Source organism: Propithecus coquereli, unplaced genomic scaffold, assembly GCF_000956105.1.
Source record: "Propithecus coquereli isolate 6110/MARCELLA unplaced genomic scaffold, Pcoq_1.0 Scaffold748, whole genome shotgun sequence".
In the NCBI taxonomy this organism is placed as follows: domain Eukaryota; kingdom Metazoa; phylum Chordata; class Mammalia; order Primates; family Indriidae; genus Propithecus; species Propithecus coquereli.
In genome coordinates, this window is record NW_012153596.1 from 1,057,703 (window position 1) to 1,075,168 (window position 17,466).

The 17,466-nt window shown below is 57.9% G+C and overlaps 3 protein-coding genes across 4 annotated transcripts in view; all 3 read left to right on the top strand.

Annotated features, from left to right (window-relative positions):
* The window catches only part of ATP6AP1 (ATPase, H+ transporting, lysosomal accessory protein 1), a 9,588-nt gene extending 6,021 nt beyond the window's left edge, over positions 1-3,567 (top strand). Inside the window, exons 6-10 of the mRNA XM_012661974.1 lie at positions 652-737; positions 1,219-1,457; positions 2,166-2,213; positions 2,301-2,532; positions 2,712-3,567. Of these exons, the coding sequence (XP_012517428.1) occupies positions 652-737; positions 1,219-1,457; positions 2,166-2,213; positions 2,301-2,532; positions 2,712-2,921 (815 nt within the window). The 3' untranslated portion in view covers positions 2,922-3,567. The remainder of the gene's footprint in view (positions 1-651; positions 738-1,218; positions 1,458-2,165; positions 2,214-2,300; positions 2,533-2,711) is intronic.
* A 382-nt stretch (positions 3,568-3,949) lies between these two features.
* Positions 3,950-10,013, top strand: GDI1 (GDP dissociation inhibitor 1). Of its 2 annotated transcripts, XM_012661975.1 has the most exons (11): positions 3,950-4,291; positions 5,437-5,544; positions 5,688-5,787; positions 5,923-6,057; positions 6,526-6,724; positions 6,948-7,079; positions 7,660-7,759; positions 8,166-8,337; positions 8,638-8,782; positions 8,884-8,938; positions 9,029-10,013. In XM_012661975.1, exons 1-11 carry the CDS (start codon positions 4,247-4,249, stop codon positions 9,179-9,181), a joined length of 1,344 nt encoding a protein of 447 aa, XP_012517429.1. In that variant the 5' UTR covers positions 3,950-4,246; the 3' UTR covers positions 9,182-10,013. The 2 variants fall into 2 exon arrangements, with proteins under 2 accessions (XP_012517429.1, XP_012517431.1); XM_012661977.1 differs by lacking the exons at positions 3,950-4,291; positions 5,437-5,544 and having other exon boundaries at positions 5,729-5,787; positions 5,928-6,057.
* A 699-nt stretch (positions 10,014-10,712) lies between these two features.
* FAM50A (family with sequence similarity 50, member A) lies at positions 10,713-16,645 on the top strand. The gene is made up of 13 exons (XM_012661978.1): positions 10,713-10,943; positions 12,232-12,316; positions 12,415-12,514; positions 13,000-13,145; positions 14,522-14,598; positions 14,692-14,758; positions 14,916-14,977; positions 15,199-15,275; positions 15,620-15,674; positions 15,859-15,907; positions 16,002-16,072; positions 16,186-16,296; positions 16,440-16,645. Exons 1-13 carry the CDS (start codon positions 10,833-10,835, stop codon positions 16,446-16,448), a joined length of 1,020 nt encoding a protein of 339 aa, XP_012517432.1. The 5' UTR covers positions 10,713-10,832; the 3' UTR covers positions 16,449-16,645.
* Positions 16,646-17,466: the final 821 nt, after the last annotated feature.

Below are 17,466 nucleotides of genomic sequence, written 5' to 3' on the forward strand. Positions count from 1 at the left end.
TTTTAGTTGTCCAGATAATTTCTTTCTATTTTTTTTAGTAGAGACGGGATCTCGCTCTTGCTCAGGCTGGTCTCTAACTCCTGAGCTCAAACAGTCCGCCCGCCTCGGCCTCCCAGAGTGCCAGGATTACAGGCATGAGCCACCGTGCCCGGTCACTGATAGAGTTTTGATATGAGTCTGCAAGCAATTGGTTTATTATGGTCTCTGTGCAAACCCATCTGCTAATGATAATCTGTATTTGCAGCCAATCCTCAGCACTAGCATCACCACCTCAGCTCCACCTCAGATCATCAGGCATTAGATTCTCATAAGGAATGTGCAACCTAGATCTCTGCATGTACGGTTTACAGTGGGTTCGCGCTCCTATGAGAATGTAATGCCGCTGCTGATCTGACAGGAGGCAGAGCTCAGGTGGCGATGCGAGTGATGGGGAGTGGCTGTAAATACATATGAAGCTTTGTTCGCTTTCCCAACACTCACCTCCTGCTGTGTGGCCCGGGTCCTAGCAGGCTACCAACTGGTAGCTGTCCGTGGCCTGGGGGTTGGGGACCACAGGTCTAGAAGGTTTCTAAAGCAGATGGATGGTGGGGAGCATTTCTTTAAGCAGGCTGTCTGGTGACCTGGGTGTCTGCTCTCCCCATCACCCCTCAGATGAGGTCATCGGGCAGGTGCTGAGCACACTCAAGTCCGAAGATGTCCCATATACAGCGGCCCTCACGGCAATCCGCCCTTCCAGGGTATGTGCCCTTCTGGCAGGGGCTCTGAAGCAGTGGGGAGAGGCAGTGTGGCAAGTCTGCCTGGAGGTGGAGGTGTATGCCACAGTCAGGGCCCCCCGGGAGTCTCAGGGTTGGGGAAGCAGCAGACAGGGGACCGCTGTGGAGTAACTCTCAACTCTTTGGGGCAACTCTGGAGAGGACTAGGATGAGCAGTCAAGTCCCACTTCGTCCTTCAGAGGGCAGCTTTCCATCTTGCCCTGTGAGCCTTATGGGTGGCATAATTGGACACTAAGGCAAGTGATCCCAAGTTTGAGGGTCTAGGAGTATCATCAGGGCTTAGGGGCCAGCAGGGAAAGCTTCCTGGAGGAAGGGCTGCCTCTGACCACTGGGACTTCTAGATGGTGGACAGGGTATCCAGTGGGGAGGGGAGGAAGGGCATGACAGTTGGGTCAGGGCTTGCTCCCAGGGCTGTTGAGAGGAGGCTTGTCGGGTGTTTCCACAGGTGGCCCGTGATGTAGCCATGGTGGCTGGGGGGATAGGTCGCCAGCTGCTACAAAAACAGCCTGCATCAACTGTGACCCATGCCCCTGTGAGTTACAATGACACTGCCCCCCGGATCCTGTTCTGGGCCCAAAACTTCTCTGTAGCATACGACGGCCAGTGGAAAGACCTGACCTCCCTCACCTTTGGGGTGCAGGAGCTCAACCTGACTGGCTCCTTCTGGAATGACTCCATTGCCAAGTAAGGGCATTAGGTTGGGGAGGACTATGCTGCCACAGGTTCCATTCCTGCCCCTGTGGATTGGGGCCAAGGTGGGGAGCTGGGATCAGGTGTGTGTATTAGGGGCAGGGATGGCTTTGGTCTTGGTTGGACATGGTCACCCTGAAAATGCAGGTGGTATCACATCACAGGGTAGAGCCACTAGTGGGCTATTGGAGGGGGAATTGCTGAGAGTTCTGCCTCCCCATGCTTGCCAGTATTGGGTTGGGACCTTTGTTGTTAACACCTCATAGTTACCTGGGAACCTGTCACCTCCCCCTTGAGCAAAACCTCTGGGACTGCATGTGGGCAAATACCAGGCCAATTACCTGAGCCACTTCTGGGGCTCCTATAGCCTCCTGTTTGCCCTCACCCCCAAAGCCCAACCCAGGCACCTTAGTGACTCCAAGAGGGAGAAAAAGGAGGGGCAGTGCGCTCAGGGTAACCAGAGGAAGGAGCCCTAAGCTGGAGGTGGGAGACTTAGATGCTGGCTTCCAGCTCTGTTCCTGCTTGCAATATGACTGAATCCTCAGTTTTCCTATTTGTCAAGTGGGGACACTGCCTCTTCAGGTGGCTACAAAGACCTGGGGCAGCTTAGGTAGGAGCAGACCCAAGGGATTTGCTCCTTCCTTTAAGATGCTCAAGGCCCTCCCAGAGCCTGACAGCATGCCTCTTACTCTGGCCCTGCAGGCTCTCGCTGACTTACGAACAACTCTTTGGAACTACAGTGACATTCAAGTGAGTCCTGGGGGCAGTTCAGATGTGGGTAGGCTGGCGAGGCTCCAGTCTCCTCAGCTGGCTTTACAGCCCTGCTGCCTTCCCCAGGTTCATTCTGGCCAACCGCTTCTACCCAGTGTCTGCCCGTCACTGGTTTACCATGGAGCACCTGGAAATCCATGGCAATGGCTCTGTTGCCTACTTCAATGCTTCCCAGGTCACAGGGCCCAGCATCTACTCCTTCCACTGCGAGTATGTCAGCAGTGAAAGCAAGAAAGGAAGTCTCCTTGTGCCCCGCACACAGCCCTCACTCTGGATGCTGACTCTTCAGGACTTCCAGGTATGGAGCAGGGAGAGTACCAGCTTCAGGTGGGGGAGCCCAGGCTGATGGTAGCAGAGCACCAGTAGAGAGGGGAGGAGAGGCCTGAAGAGTCCCAGCTGCCCCATCCCAGTCCTTGCTGGACCTCCCTCCTGTGGGGCCACATGGTCCTTTCTGACCTGCATCCTTGTGTCCCCCAGATCCAGGCTTTCAACGTGATGGGTGAGCAGTTTTCCTATGCCAGCGACTGTGCTGGCTTCTTCTCCCCAGGCATCTGGATGGGGCTGCTCACCTCCCTGTTCATGCTCTTCATCTTCACCTATGGCCTGCACATGATCCTCAGCCTCAAGACCATGGATCGCTTTGACGACCACAAAGGCCCCACCATCTCTTTGACCCAGATCGTGTGACCCTGTGCCAGTTTGGGGGGGGCAAGGTAGAGGGGATGATGGTTGTCACTTTCCCACCTTGTGGCACACTGGATGGGAAGGGCTTCCCCTCTTTCTACCACAGCATGAACCCCAAGCTCCCCTCAGCCAGTCTTGCTCCCTCTTCAGCCTACTGAGGGGCTTCCCTGGGGCTGCCTCCATCTCTACCAACAAGGTGTACATACTCTGCATAGATATTAGACACATCTCCCAGGCTCAGTCATTGTGAGGGGTAGGGAACATTAGTTCTCTGGTCCTGTTTCTCCTCCCCTTTTTTCCTTATTTATTGTCTCTCCACCATTATCTCTTGCTGTTTATAGTGCTTTTGTGTAGCAAATGCTCCCTCCCTAAGATTCATGAAACTCCCTGCAGCAGCCATGAGCTTGAGGTTCCATGAGTTTAGGGAGTGTGGAAGTACTAAATTCTGTCCGGCTTGTCTGTCGTTATCGTTTTTGTGATGCTGTGCTAACAATAAGCAGTACACTGGGGTTTGTTTATATGGCCTGAGAAGGAAGGGACCGCGACGACAGGTGGGCTGGGTGTGATCACTGGGTTTCTGGCATGTTGGCAGGAGCCTGGGGTAATCGGTTGTTTCCTTCCTAATAAAATAAAGACGGATCGCAATGTGTTGGCCCTCATGTCGCTCATTTCTGTGCTGGGCATTAGGACTGCGCTTGGCTGAGAGATGCGGAAAAAGGCGCCCGGATGTTGCCCAGCCAGGCCAAGCAGGGGAGGCGGGAAGGCATCTCCGGGATCGGGAAAGCAAGGAGGGTCTTCTGCAAGGTGGGCCCCTCACCGGTTAGGGTAAGGAGGGGGCTGTCAGGGAAGAGTGGTGGTTTGCTTCCGCGCCTCAGTGACAGTGGCAGCCCTCGCGTCGTGAGACGGCCCGCCCCCGGCTGCCGCAGCGGCGCGCGCCCGGACCGCGGGGCCGCGCCGAGTCTCCCGGGGGGCGGGGCGGGGCGCGCGCACGGATCCCTCCTGTGCCGCAGCACTGGGCGCCGGGCCGCCCCGCCCAGCCCCGCTCTTCTCTTGGCCCTTGACAAGCAGCGTCGGCCGCGGAGCCGCGCTGGTGCTGGGGCCCGGGCCCTGGCAGCCCTCCCGGGAGACGAGCCAGGGAGGCGGTGGCCCTGTCCGGGTGCAGCGGGGCGCTGGAAGGGGGCGGGACTCTTTGACGCGGCGGAGGGGTCGGGCGGCGTCCGTTACGCCGCCATCTTTGGTCCACTGCGGCGGCAGCGGCGTCGTCGGCGGCTACTGCTGTGGTGAAGGAGGAGGAGGAGCCGAACGGGCGCTGGCACCTAGGCCTGACCATGGACGAGGAATACGATGTGATCGTGCTGGGGACCGGCCTTACCGTAAGTGCGGTCTTGGGCGCCCTTGGCCCCGCATCGTGCCCTCCCCACCCCCTGCGATGATGCAGCCGCCGGCCCCATCCTCCCATCACTGCCATCTTCTGCACTCCGGTCCCCAAAAAGCCAGCGCCGTGCCCACCCCACCAGTCCCCCCGCGACGTTATCTCTACTCTCTACCATGGCTCCGTCTCCCCGAAGGGCCCCCCCTCCTGCCCGCCTCCTCGACTCCCAGGTTGCCGACCCCCGGCCCTCTCTGATCTTCCCTACTCCTACGTGCTGGGCTGGAAAACTCACCCCACTCCGCCCGATTCCCCCGACCCCGCCTACTCAGCCCTCATCCCCTCCCATCTTTCGCTAATCCCGGTAGGGATGAAGTCCAAGGATTTAGGGTGGGGGGCTTCCCCAGGGTGAGCCCTCATCCTGCCTTCCCAGCTTCTTCTGGGGCCACGGCACCCAGGGAATGTTCCAGAAGAAGCAACTGTAGGGGCAGCGACCACATTCCCGCTACCCCACCCCGGTTTCCTATGGAGACCTCAGGCGGAGTAGTATCTGCAGCCTTTGTCCTTGGGCTAGTGACAGTGACTGGTAAGGGTGTTTATTTTCCCTGTTCCCCTTTCCCCCAAACCCCATTGGCCCAGTCCCCTGCGAGACTCTTCCTCAGTCTGGGCCCAGACGCCCCTCCCGTGGACATGGCGGCGAAGGCTCAGGCAGGGTCAGGGGCTCCTGATGTTTGAAGAAAGAGCAGCCCAGGGTGGGGCCTGCGATTTCAAGGACTGTGCTAAACCTTTCTTAGCTTCCCTTTTGGGTGCCCTTTGCCGCATAGCTGGGTCTCCTCTATGGCTCATTGTGTCTTGTCTGCCTTTTTGTGCTCTCTAAGGAGATAGATGACTTTCTTGGCATGTTGGCACTGGATGCTCTGCCTCCCTCAAATCCTCCGTTATTTCTCTCTCCTTGTTCACTTCTTTGCCCAGCAAGGTTACAAAGGAGATTTCGGTCACACGAAGCCATCACCCCCAATTTTAGACGAGGGGACCAGCTGGGGGTGGAAGGATCTGTCCTTTGGGGCAGGTTTGCTGTGGGGAACAGATCATGGTTGCTGGTGGGGACGTAGGCAGGTGGGAGTGCAGCAAATGTCACCCCTCCCCCAGGAATGCATCCTGTCAGGCATCATGTCTGTGAACGGGAAGAAGGTGCTGCACATGGACCGGAACCCCTACTATGGGGGCGAGAGCTCCTCTATCACACCCCTGGAGGAGGTGAGGCTGCCCGGGCCCAACCCTATAACCTCTCACATAGGGGCACAGGGTTGAAGCAGCTCCCCAGTTTTTTTGGGGAAGGAGGGTGGAAGAAGGAGGGGTAGTCCTTGAGGTATGTCTTTTTCTCTCCCTTCTGTTTACAGCTATATAAGCGTTTTCAATTGTTGGAGGGCCCCCCCGAGTCGATGGGCCGGGGCCGAGACTGGAACGTTGACCTGATCCCCAAATTCCTCATGGCCAACGGTGAGGGAGATGAAGGAGGGATTGTGGGGAGTGATTGGGAAGACCAGAGGACAGTCAGGCTCCAGAGAAGGGGCAGCCAGACCAGCTAGTGCTTCTGGAGAGAGCTGTGCTGATGTCACCCCCACTCCCCCACAGGACAGCTGGTAAAGATGCTACTGTATACAGAGGTGACTCGCTACCTGGACTTCAAGGTGGTAGAGGGCAGCTTTGTCTACAAGGGGGGCAAGATCTACAAAGTGCCATCCACTGAGACCGAGGCCTTGGCTTCCAGTGAGTGTGGGTCCCCTGAGCCAGCGAATAGCGGGGTGGAGGAAGCAGACTGTTCTCAGGATAGGTGGCAAGGAAGCCGTCCAGAATAGGATACCCCCTTGCCCAAAGTCACATTCCTCACATAGGACCATAGCACTTTACGGCTGGGTGCCAGGAGGAAAGTCCACGTGTAGCAGGGATGGGGAGGGGGACTCCTTTTTGAAAGACTTCAGCCTTTGGCAGGGGCTCCACTGGACCCCCAAGACATCCCAGAGTGTCAGAGCCAGGAGGGACCTCAGAGTCTGTCTAGCCCAACCCCCTCTTCATACAGGTGGGGAAACCGAGGCCAGGAGGGTAGAGGGGTTAACTTCAGGTTACACGATAGCTCAGCCGGGACCTAGCGTGCCTGCTTTGTTTGGCCTGCCCTGCTGGGAAGGAGAGTTTTGTGTTCCACTGGTGTGAAGGGTCTCCTCACACCACCTTCCTCAGATCTAATGGGCATGTTTGAGAAACGGCGCTTCCGCAAGTTCCTGGTGTTTGTGGCAAACTTCGATGAGAATGACCCCAAGACCTTCGAGGGTGTCGACCCCCAGACTACCAGCATGCGTGATGTCTACCGGAAGTTTGACCTGGGCCAAGATGTCATCGATTTCACTGGCCATGCCCTGGCGCTCTACCGCACTGATGAGTGAGGGGAAGCTGGTGTGGCGGCAGCCCCCTCGCCTTGCCCGTCCCCTGCCCTCCCCACACCTGCCTGCTGCTCCCTCCACCCACCCCACACATCTCCCCTACATTTGAGTCACATCCTCCCCAGGCCATTCAGGGTGGTGGGAAGGCTGGCCTGGTGCCTGGGTGGGGGTGAGCCAGGGATGCTGCTATTGGAGTGTTTCCCCTCACCCCTGTCCCCCCAGCTACCTGGACCAGCCCTGTCTTGAGACCATTAACCGCATCAAGTTGTACAGCGAGTCCCTGGCTCGGTATGGCAAGAGCCCGTATTTATACCCACTCTATGGCCTGGGTGAGCTGCCCCAGGGCTTTGCAAGGTGAGGATATGGCTTTTTTGAGTTGACATTACTGACTAATTTGGACTGAGGCCCAAAATGGAAATGGCTCCCTTGAGCATTTCCATAGCATTTCACATTTTCCAATCTGTGGTCTTCATTTACTTCACTCCATCCTTGGGTGATGGGGTACAGCCCTGATGCGTTGAAGTGCAGAGTCACAAAAGTAGGTGTTCACAGATGTGGTCTGCTCAGCTCCTGGCACCACCAGGACTGGGCCCCAGGTCCCCGGAACCTTGAGTCAGGGCTTAGCTGGGAGCAGGCCCTTCTCCAGAGAGTCCTTCATTTTGGCCTCCCCCGGCTCTTTCTGTGTGAAACTATTCCCTTGTGCCATATTCAGGTTAGCCCTTGGCAGAATATTCTGGGTAGAAGCTCCAGAGAGGAAGGAGCATCCTCAGAGGGAGCAGAGCTTGCGGCAGTGATAGAGCTGGGATGGACACGGGGCCTCCGGACTCCTGCCTGCCTGGAGCAGCCTTCTCTGCACCATGCTGTGGGGGGTGTGGTAGAATTGGTGCCTGTTTCTCTTGGGTGGGGGCCTTCACCATTACCTTCCTCTCAACAGATTGAGTGCCATCTATGGGGGGACATATATGCTGAATAAACCTGTGGATGACATCATCATGGAGAATGGCAAGGTGGTAGGCGTGAAGTCTGAGGGAGAGGTGAGCCTTCCCCACGCAGTGCAGTCACCATGGCTGGGGTGGCGCCTGGCTACCTTAGGGGCTCTGTTCCTAGTGAGATTGACTCTGAGGGCCTTGGAGCTGGGAACCAGGGTCCAAGAGAAGTCTGTGGAGCCATGACTGTTGGCGAGAGGTCTCTCTGAAAGCCATGTGCTATGCCTGTGGTCCAGAAAGTGTTCTTGGTCACAGTGCCTCAGCAGGGGGGTTGCCCAGCCCTGTGCGTTGGGGCCCGCCTCCCTGAGCTATAGGGTGGGGCCATGTGCTACAGTGGTGACAGATCAGAGGAGCACCCTGTCTGTCAGAGCTGCCTGTCCTCACTGTGGGCCCAGCCCCATGGCCACCTAGAAGAGTGATCCGACAGGAGCAAGGCCTTCTGGTGCCTTCACAGGTGGCCCGCTGCAAGCAGCTAATCTGTGACCCCAGCTACATCCCAGACCGTGTGCGGAAGGCTGGCCAGGTTATCCGCATCATCTGTATCCTTAGCCACCCTATCAAGAACACCAACGACGCCAACTCCTGCCAAATCATCATCCCCCAGAACCAGGTCAACAGGAAGTCAGGTAGGTGGCCACTTCCTCATGTGTGCTTACTGGGGTGGCTCTGCCTCTCCCTGTCAGCCTCGGGGTACCCTGCCTGATCCCTCCACAGGAAACATGGGACCCACATTGCAGTCATGATTTGGGGCCCTAGGGTTTGGGTTTCTTGGACCCTTCTCCTCCATGCGGGTGATGTCTTGGAAGCTGCCTGCTTTGTGAGGCTGCAGACGGGCAGGCAGGCCAGAACTGTGCCCAGCGCCCAGAAGCCCTCTCTGCGCGGCTGGTGCCTCCGGTCTGCATTAACACGGTGCTTCCTGTGGCCAGACATCTACGTGTGCATGATCTCCTACGCGCACAACGTGGCTGCACAGGGCAAGTACATCGCCATTGCCAGCACCACAGTGGAGACCATGGAGCCTGAGAAGGAGGTGGAGCCGGCCCTAGAGCTGCTGGAGCCTATTGACCAGAAGTGAGGGGCTGGGCTGAGCCCCATGGGGAGAGGGGGTTGGCAGCCCAGGAAGGACAAGGCCCATTGTGAGGCCTGTCCCCTCTCCTCCATCTGCTCCTCAGGTTTGTGGCTATCAGTGACTTGTATGAGCCCACTGATGATGGTTCCGAGAGCCAGGTAAGCAGCCTGTCCCGGCCCCAGCTCCTGGCTGCCCACCCAGGGCCCCTGCCCAACTCACCCCGGGCCCCGGGCTTTGGCTGTTTCCAGGTGTTCTGTTCGTGCTCCTATGATGCCACTACACACTTTGAGACAACCTGCAACGACATCAAAGACATCTACAAACGGATGGCTGGCTCCGCCTTTGACTTTGAGAACATGAAGCGCAAACAGAATGACGTCTTCGGAGAGGCTGACCAGTGATTGCTGCCCCTGCCCCGGCCCCTGCCGCCCTCCTCCCACCTGTGTCTGTTCTGCCCGAGGGCTGGGGAGATGTGTGGCTGGACACCTGTTTCCAGCCTCCTCTGCTTCCCCCACCACATTCCCATCACCCACCTCATTGATTCACTGACCAAATCCTTAACCTTAGTGATGGTTTGGGAGATGGGGGGGTTGGTTAGCATCCTCTTTCTTGGCCCTTCCTTATCTTAGGAAAAGAGGGTTCCTCTCCTTGTGTGTGTCTCTTCCCCCCACCCATAATTCTTCTGCTCTGTTTGGAAAGAACGTGAAAGAAAAGCTGACTTCTGCCCCCACCGCTCTTACCCCCACTGTAGTGGCCTTTGGAGATGCCCCCTGCCTCCCCCCACCAACTCTCTTGCGTGTTGGAGAGAAGGGGCCCTCCCAGCACAAAGTTGCATTCCTCCCCCTAATTTATTCTAATTTATTAACTTTGGCCTACCCCATCTGAGCCTGTAGCCTTCAGGTGTGGCCTGGTGGCTGTAGAGTGAGCTGCCCTGCCCCTCCCAGCCCTGGCCCAGCCTGGGGAGGGGAGAAGGCTTGGGTGTGGCCCCATCGGAGGTTGCTCTTGCTGTTTTGCTTTTGTCTTTGTGTTTGTGTTGTGTGGTACTGGCTGAGAGCGAAAAGAAGTGTGAGCATAGCAGAAGGAGGTGGGAAACGGATCCCAACCCAGCGTGCCCCACCCCATGCCTTTCCTTTAGTGGTGGGAAACCCTTATCTCGCAAAGTGAACGTGTCCCCTTCCTAAACCTCTAGTGTATTTCACAGAAAACAAAACCTCCCAATAAAACTGTGGAAACTGAACTGGATCTTAAGGTTTATTTCCCAAAAGTTGGGTACTTGGCAGGGTTCTGGCTCCCTGAGTTGGGGCTCACATTTGGCCACTTCCTGACTGTAAAAGGTGGCATTCTTCACCCAGTGAGTTGATGCTGGCACCAGGACTGTGACCCTCAATGGTCCAGGCAGAGGGAAGGGCCGGGAGTTGGGCGTCGAGGAAGGGAGGGCGCTGGGGTCCTAGCTTCTGGGTCAAAAGGAGGAGGCAGAGGGGACCAGGGGCAACCTCTGGTCTGAGGAGGCAAGGGGACCCGGGCCTAGCCTTGGATGGGGGCCAAAGTTGAAGCAGGGGGACAGGGATATAAGTCGAGGGGAGGGGCTGAGAACCGGGTCCTGGCCTCAGGCAGGGAGGAAGCCTGGGACCAAGAGGTCTGGCCTAGGGCTGGGGTCAACATCAAAGAAGTGGAAGGGGTAGTCCGAGCCCTGGGGTCGAGAGGAGGGAGTAGAGGGACTGTAGGCCCCGCCTTGGTCGGGCTAACGTCGAGGAAACGCAGGAAGCTGGGGGACCCAGCCTCTCGGGTCACCAAGGGGCAGGCAGAGGAGGGCGGGACGGGAGTCAACGCAGGGAACCAGGAGCCGGAGGGGCGGGGCGGGAGGCGGCCACGCCCGGGACAGCTGGCGCGGGGCGGGGCGCCCGTGCGTCTCCTGGCGGCTGACGTCACGGCGCGGGCGTCAGCGGACTGCACGGGCGCCGCCGCTCCTGCCGCTGGCTGCTACCGCCGCCGCCGCCGAGACTCAGCTGGGCCGCAGTCGCTGTCGCCGCCGCCGCCGCCGCCGCCGCCGCTATGGCTCAGTACAAGGGCGCTGCGAGTGAGGCGGGCCGCGCCATGCACCTGATGAAGAAGCGGGAGAAGCAGCGCGAGCAGATGGAGCAGATGAAGCAGCGGATCGCAGAGGTGGGGGCCGGCCCGGGGTGCCTCGGAGCATGCGCGCGCCCCGGCCCCCTGGCGGCGCGGTGCGACGCGACACTCCGGCGCTGGGTGATCCTCGGCTGCAGGCTCTGAGCGCGGGCTGCGAGCCGGGGGGCGGGAACCTTGCTCGCTGACCTCAAGCCTGGGATAGAAGCAAGCCGGTGACCGTCCCCTCCACAGGATCGGGCCGTCTCAGAATCTGAGACTTCTAGCTTGTGATAAGGCTCCGGCAGGAGGGAGCTACAGTTAGTGTTTCTCTTGCTGACAGTTGGGCGGGGCGGGCCCTTCCGGCCCCTCCTGGGCCCCTGAGCCCTCAGCGCCAGTCCTCTGCCCCGATCCAGTGCTACCGGGAAGGGCAGGCTCTCCCCGCAGGGGAGGCACAGGGAGGCCCAAGCAGGCCTGGCCGGTGCACCGGCGCCGAGGCTCAGTCCACAGCCTCTGCCCCTGTGACATTGGCAGGCCCCGGCCTCTGGGATGCGAGTGGTTCGCCCAGCGCTCTGATGAGGGACCTGTGATGGCGGGCAGTCAGGGATGGAGGATGAGGATCTCAGCTCAAGCCACTGAGGGAGACTCAGCAGAAAAGCAGGGACTCAGGGCTGGAGGGCAGAGCAGGCTCCTACCCCAGCTAAGTGCAGAAGCCCGGCCTGAGGAAGCAGCCTCCATGCTGAGGTCCTGCAGCCTCAGTTCACTCCCCTGCCCTGGCCCCACTGTCTCAGTGGGGACTCTCTGGCAAGCTGAAGGTATATTTCACTGCTGACCACCTCCCTTGGGGCTCACCAGTCAGAGAAGGATCTATGTGGTACCAAGTGGGCTGGGGCCGGGGCCGAAGAGAGGAGGTTTCATGGGAAGTTATTGGCCACATCTGGCACTGCAGGGAGGAAAACTGCTCAGGGAGGGGCTGGTCCCTCAGCCATTCTTTCCTTCTTTGCCCTCTCCTGACACTCCTTGGCTTGGGTCTCAGGAGCTTCATCTTAAAGACTGAGCATGGAAAGGCCAAAGGTCAGTAGGGTCTGTGGCTCCAGGCCACTGAGAGGGCTCTGGTCCCCAACAGGAGATCTGGAGGGGCCAGAGCACTGCAGGGATCAAAGGGAAATGACCCCATTTGGCTCCCTGGGCACTAGAAGAGCCCCTCCCAGTCTCATGGAACCTTGCATCAACAAAGGAAAGGGGACATGTGTTTTCCAGGGTCACATTGTAGTGAGTCCAGGGGCAGACCTAGGACTAGAACCCAGGTTGCTGCTCCCACACTCATTGCTGCCCCGCTCCCCGGCAGGAGAACATAATGAAATCCAACATTGACAAGAAGTTCTCCGCACACTACGATGCCGTGGAGGCCGAGCTCAAGTCCAGCACCGTGGGTGAGCGCGGTGTGCATGCCACCCTCCCCCGGCCCAGGGCCACTCCTTCACTGGCCCTGGGTGAGTGACCCTTCCCCTCACGTCTCCTTGCTTCCCAGGTCTAGTGACCCTGAATGACATGAAGGCCAAGCAGGAGGCGCTGGTGAAGGAGCGGGAGAAGCAGCTGGCCAAGAAGGAGCAGTCCAAGGAGCTGCAGCTGTGGGTCTTCTCCCCGGTGGGCTCAAGTGGAGCTAGTGCCTGGGAGCTCCTGGGGGCGGCCCAGGCTGTCTTTGTATCTTGCAGGGGACCCCATTTCCTGCTTTGGGAACAGGTGTAGTGTGTAGTTTGGGGTTTGTATTTCTCTCTCCCCCACCTTTTTGGGCCCACACTAAAGTCTTACCTCTGTGCTTTGTCCGTCCCTTTCTGTTCCTCTGCGAAGGCGCTGAGTCCTGTCTGGGCCCTTTCCTTTCATCGGGTGCCATTCCTCTCCATCCTGTGACCCCTGTGGCCTGCTGCGCCCGCTGTGTCATAATCAGAGCCCTGCCTGTGAGCTTGAAGTGACCTAGGCAGTAGAATCCCTCTAGGGTGCTGGGGAGGCCCAGCCTGCACTCAGTGGCCCCCACACTGAGTACACAGTGGCTCTGGGTCAGGGAAGGGACCTGAGGGTGGGGCGTGGTGCGTGACAGTCACCTGTGCTCTGGTAGGAAGCTGGAGAAACTTCGAGAGAAGGAGCGCAAGAAGGAGGCCAAGCGGAAGATCTCTAGCCTGTCCTTCACTCTGGAGGAGGAGGAAGAGGGAGGCGAGGAGGAGGAGGAGGTGGCCATGTATGAGGAGGAGCTGGAAAGGGAAGGTGAGGCCAGGCTTGAGTGGGCCTGCGGCCCCTGGGCAGGGGCCACCAGTGGGAGAGGCTGTTAGAGCAAGGCTGGTGCCTGGTCAGGAAGGTTCCAGAAGCTGCCCTTTAGAGGTACCATGTAGGATAAACCGAGGAGGAGAGAAGATAGTCTAGACCAGGCTGGCTGGCTGAACTTGCTATGATGATGGAAATGTTTGTGCTGCCCAATATGGTAGCCACTTGCTAAGCACTTGCCATGTGGCTCATGTGGCTGGGGCATTAGATTGTTAATTCTGTTTGATTAGTTTCAACATAAACTTACATAGCCACAGAAATTCAGTGCTACTAGTTGGACACTGTAGGTCTCAGCTGTGAGAAGGAGGGGCTGTCAGGGACAACTCAGGAAGGCCAGCCTGGCTCCCCACATACCACATACCTGTGCCTGTGCCCGACCAGCGGCACACAGGGTGTTGTCCCTCTCCTAGTGGATGTCACACGGATCAGCATGCACTCAGGACACTCAGGGTTGCTGCTGTGCTCAGGGTCCAGGGGGCTAGCCCAGGACTCAGGGAAGGTGTCACATGGGGGGACAGTTGAGTTGAGCCTTAAAAATGAGGGACATTTCATTAGCCAGAAAGATGGGAGAGGGTGGGGAGAGTGTCTCAGTCAAAAGACGCAGTGTATACCGAAAGAGAGCAGGGAAGAGTGGACACGTTGGAGGATTTGGAGCAAGTTGTATCCCAGGCCTCAGGAGAGGGCAGGGTGGCAGGTCTAGGCTGTTTTAGAAATTGTGATGCCCAGAGAACAGTGGTGGGACGGGCTGAGGCTAGGGATGGCACTGTATGGCTGTGGCCACAGGCTGGGCATGATGGCTTTAGGGGAGTGGCTGGACTGTCAAAAAGAAGAGCCTGCCAGCCACCTGCAATTTTCATTTTGTGTGTTCCAGGAGCCACAGTAAAGCACATAAGAAGAAACAGCCATCATTTTAGGGGCACATGTATTTAACCTGACACATCCAAAACATTGCCATTGTGGCACATCGCACTAGCTACGTGGCCAGTGCAGGCCTGGGGGAAGTTTGTCAGCCTCTCTGTGTGTCACTAGGGCTTTTACAAAATACTGCATGGTGGGCTCTTCCCTCCCTTCCGAGGTTTCATTTTGGGGGGCCCAGCAATGGGACCCCAGCATCAATTTTTTAAAGCTCTCCCTGTGATTCTAATGTGCAACCAGGCTCTAGAACCCCTGCCCTAGAGCATCAAGCTGAAGAGTTTGGGCTTGTCTTCTGGGTCAGTGGTTCTCAAAGTGTGCTCCAGGGACCCTGGCCGGGGCAGTCTGAGAAATCAAACCCATTTTCATGATAATGCTGAGACATTCTTTGAGTCCTTTTGCTCCAGAGATCACCACAAAGAAGAGGAAATTGGGGAAGAACCCGGATGTGGACACAAGCTTTTTGCCTGACCGAGACCGGGAGGTAAAGGCTGCCTGGCCTGACCGGAGCCTGGGAGAGGCTCTCACTGTGCGCCCTGAGCAACCCTGGCCTAGCTCTGCCTGTTTCCTCTCCCAGGAGGAGGAGAATCGGCTCCGGGAAGAGCTGCGGCAGGAGTGGGAAGCCAAACAGGAGAAGATCAAGAGTTGAGTGCTCGAGGAGCTGGATGCATGTGGCCTGGCACTGGGGCCAAGCTGGCCTCCTGCCCCCAGTTCCCTGGGCAGTGTGCTGAGCCCCAAGGCAGCTCTTGGTGGGGTGGGGATAGCTGGGTCTGGAGACGAAGAGGCAACTCTGCTTTGCAGGTGAGGAGATTGAAATCACCTTCAGCTACTGGGATGGCTCTGGGCACCGGCGGACCGTCAAGGTAGGCAGCACGGGGCCCTTGGGTCCAGCGGGGAGGAACTGAAATCCTGACTTTGGAAGCCCTGGAGGATCTTGAGGGTGGCAGGATAGAGGGCCCAGCCCCCTTCAGACCTCTAGGAGGCTCTACAGTCTCTACCTTCTTGAGAGACCTTCTGCATGCTTCTGTCTTCCTTTCCCAACTGCTCATTTTCCTGGATGCCGGCTCTCGGGCCACGCATGAAGATGAAAAAGGGCAACACGATGCAGCAGTTCCTGCAGAAGGCACTTGAGATCCTTCGTAAAGACTTCAGTGAGCTCAGGTGAGGGCGCGTGTACCTGTGTGTGCATCTGTGTGTGTGTGTGTGGTGCCTGCAGTCCCAGCCTGGACCCCAGGCACCCGGGATGACTGTTCCCGCATAGCAAAGTGGCGTGCTGGGCACTGTGCTCCCGAGAGAAGGATCAGGCTGCTCTTCACTCTCTCCCTCCCACTGGAGACCGCTTAGGAGGGAGCACCTGCCTTGCCTCCTGAGCCCAAAGGTGGAGGACAATGGGGCGCTAGTCCTGGGCTCACCAGACTACAGGCTCTCCTCGGCAGGCAGCTTCCTCCATTCCTGGGCAGAGGATGCTGTCTGTCCGTCCAGACCCTCCTGCCTTTCTCCCTCAGGTCAGCAGGGGTAGAGCAGCTCATGTACATCAAGGAGGACTTAATCATCCCCCATGTGAGTCCCTTCAGCCCCGGGACACACAGTGGGTGCCGCAACCCTGGGCTTCAGCAGAAGAGTCCCCACTCTGCTCTGGGCTCTTTGGCTTGGGCTGGTGGGTGCACCATCCGGCTTGCGGACAGGGGGTGGGACAGGCTGAGATGAGCCATCAAGCTATTGCTTTCCTGCCCTTGGCTCCTAGCATCACAGCTTCTATGACTTCATTGTCACCAAGGCACGAGGGAAGAGTGGTGAGTGCTCCTGGCTTAGCCTCCCCCACAGCAGCTTTCCCCTGATATCGCAGGGGCAGCAGTGTGACACTGGGATGTCTGCTTCCTCCCGTAGGGCCACTCTTTAACTTTGATGTGCATGATGACGTGCGGCTGCTCAGTGATGCCACCGTGGAGAAGGATGAGGTATGGTGGTGCCCTGAGCCTGACAGGGCAGGTGTGTCTGGGCTTTGGAGAAGTCAGGGCGGGAGCTGGCAGGCGGGCCTGCGAGGCAGTACTGGGCCTTTTCTCTTCCTCAGTCCCACGCAGGCAAGGTGGTGCTGAGGAGCTGGTATGAGAAGAACAAGCACATCTTCCCTGCCAGCCGCTGGGAGCCCTATGACCCCGAGAAGAAGTGGGACAAATATACGGTGAGAAGGATGCTCCTCTGAGATGGCCCTGATGCCAGGCTGGGCAGCTCAAGGTGGGGTGGGGACCAGCCTGGCTCTCAGAGGGCCGCAGCTCATGCCTCTGCTTCCTTCTGTCCCCTGTGCCTCCTGTGTCCTCGCGCCAGATCCGCTGAGCATCCGGGACGCAGCGCAGCTTCGGCTCTTCGGCTCTCCCGGCGCAGCCCGTGGTGTCCCCGGGACTCCAGGTGCCCACTGCCCTCCGCCCGGGTTGGGCATGCTGGGAGGACAGGAGCTGCCCAGCCCCCGCCCCAGCATTGTCGTTGACTGCTTTTTTCTTTTACAATAAAGAAAGGCACATGTCAGAGCTGGAGCACCAGTATTGCATGAAAGTGTGTTTTGTTTAAAACCATTTTGATTGAGATAAAATTTATATAGCATGAAATTCATCATTTTGACCATTTTAAACTATACAATTCAGTGGCATTCAGTGCCTTCACAATGTCATGCAGTCATCACCTTTATCTAGTTCTGAACATTTTCATCTCCCCAAAACACCGTATGGCCATTAGCAGTCACTCCCCACGCCCCTCCCCCAGGCCCTGGCAGCCCCTAGTTCTACTTTCTGTCTCTATGGATAGGCCAATTCTGGACGTTCCATGTGTCTGGGGGAAGATGTGTGTTTGGCAGGCGTGGGGTAGTGGAAGGGGATTGGGCAGGAACATGAGTCTGAAAGGAGAAGGGGACTTTTTTTTTTTTTTTGGAGACAGAGTCTCACTCTGTTGCCCGGGCTAGAGTGCCGTGGCGTCAGCCTAGCTCACAGCAACCTCAAACTCCTGGGCTCAAGCGATCCTACTGCCTCAGCCTCCGGAGTAGCTGGGACTACAGGCATGCGCCACCATGCCCGGCTAATTTTTTTCTCTCTCTATATATATATATTTAATTGTCCAGATAATTTCTTTCTATTTTTAGTAGAGACGGGGTCTCGCTTTTGCTCACGCTGGTCTCAAACTCCTGACCTTGAGTGATCCACCTGCCTCGGCCTCCCAGAGTGCTAGGATTACAGATGTGAGCCACTGCGCCCAGCCCAAGAAGGGGACATTTTTGAGGGAAGGCCCAGCTGTCCCCGTGGCTAGCCACACACACTCCCAGAGGCGCCTCCATGGCATTGTGCTTCTTTACTGTGGGCACCTG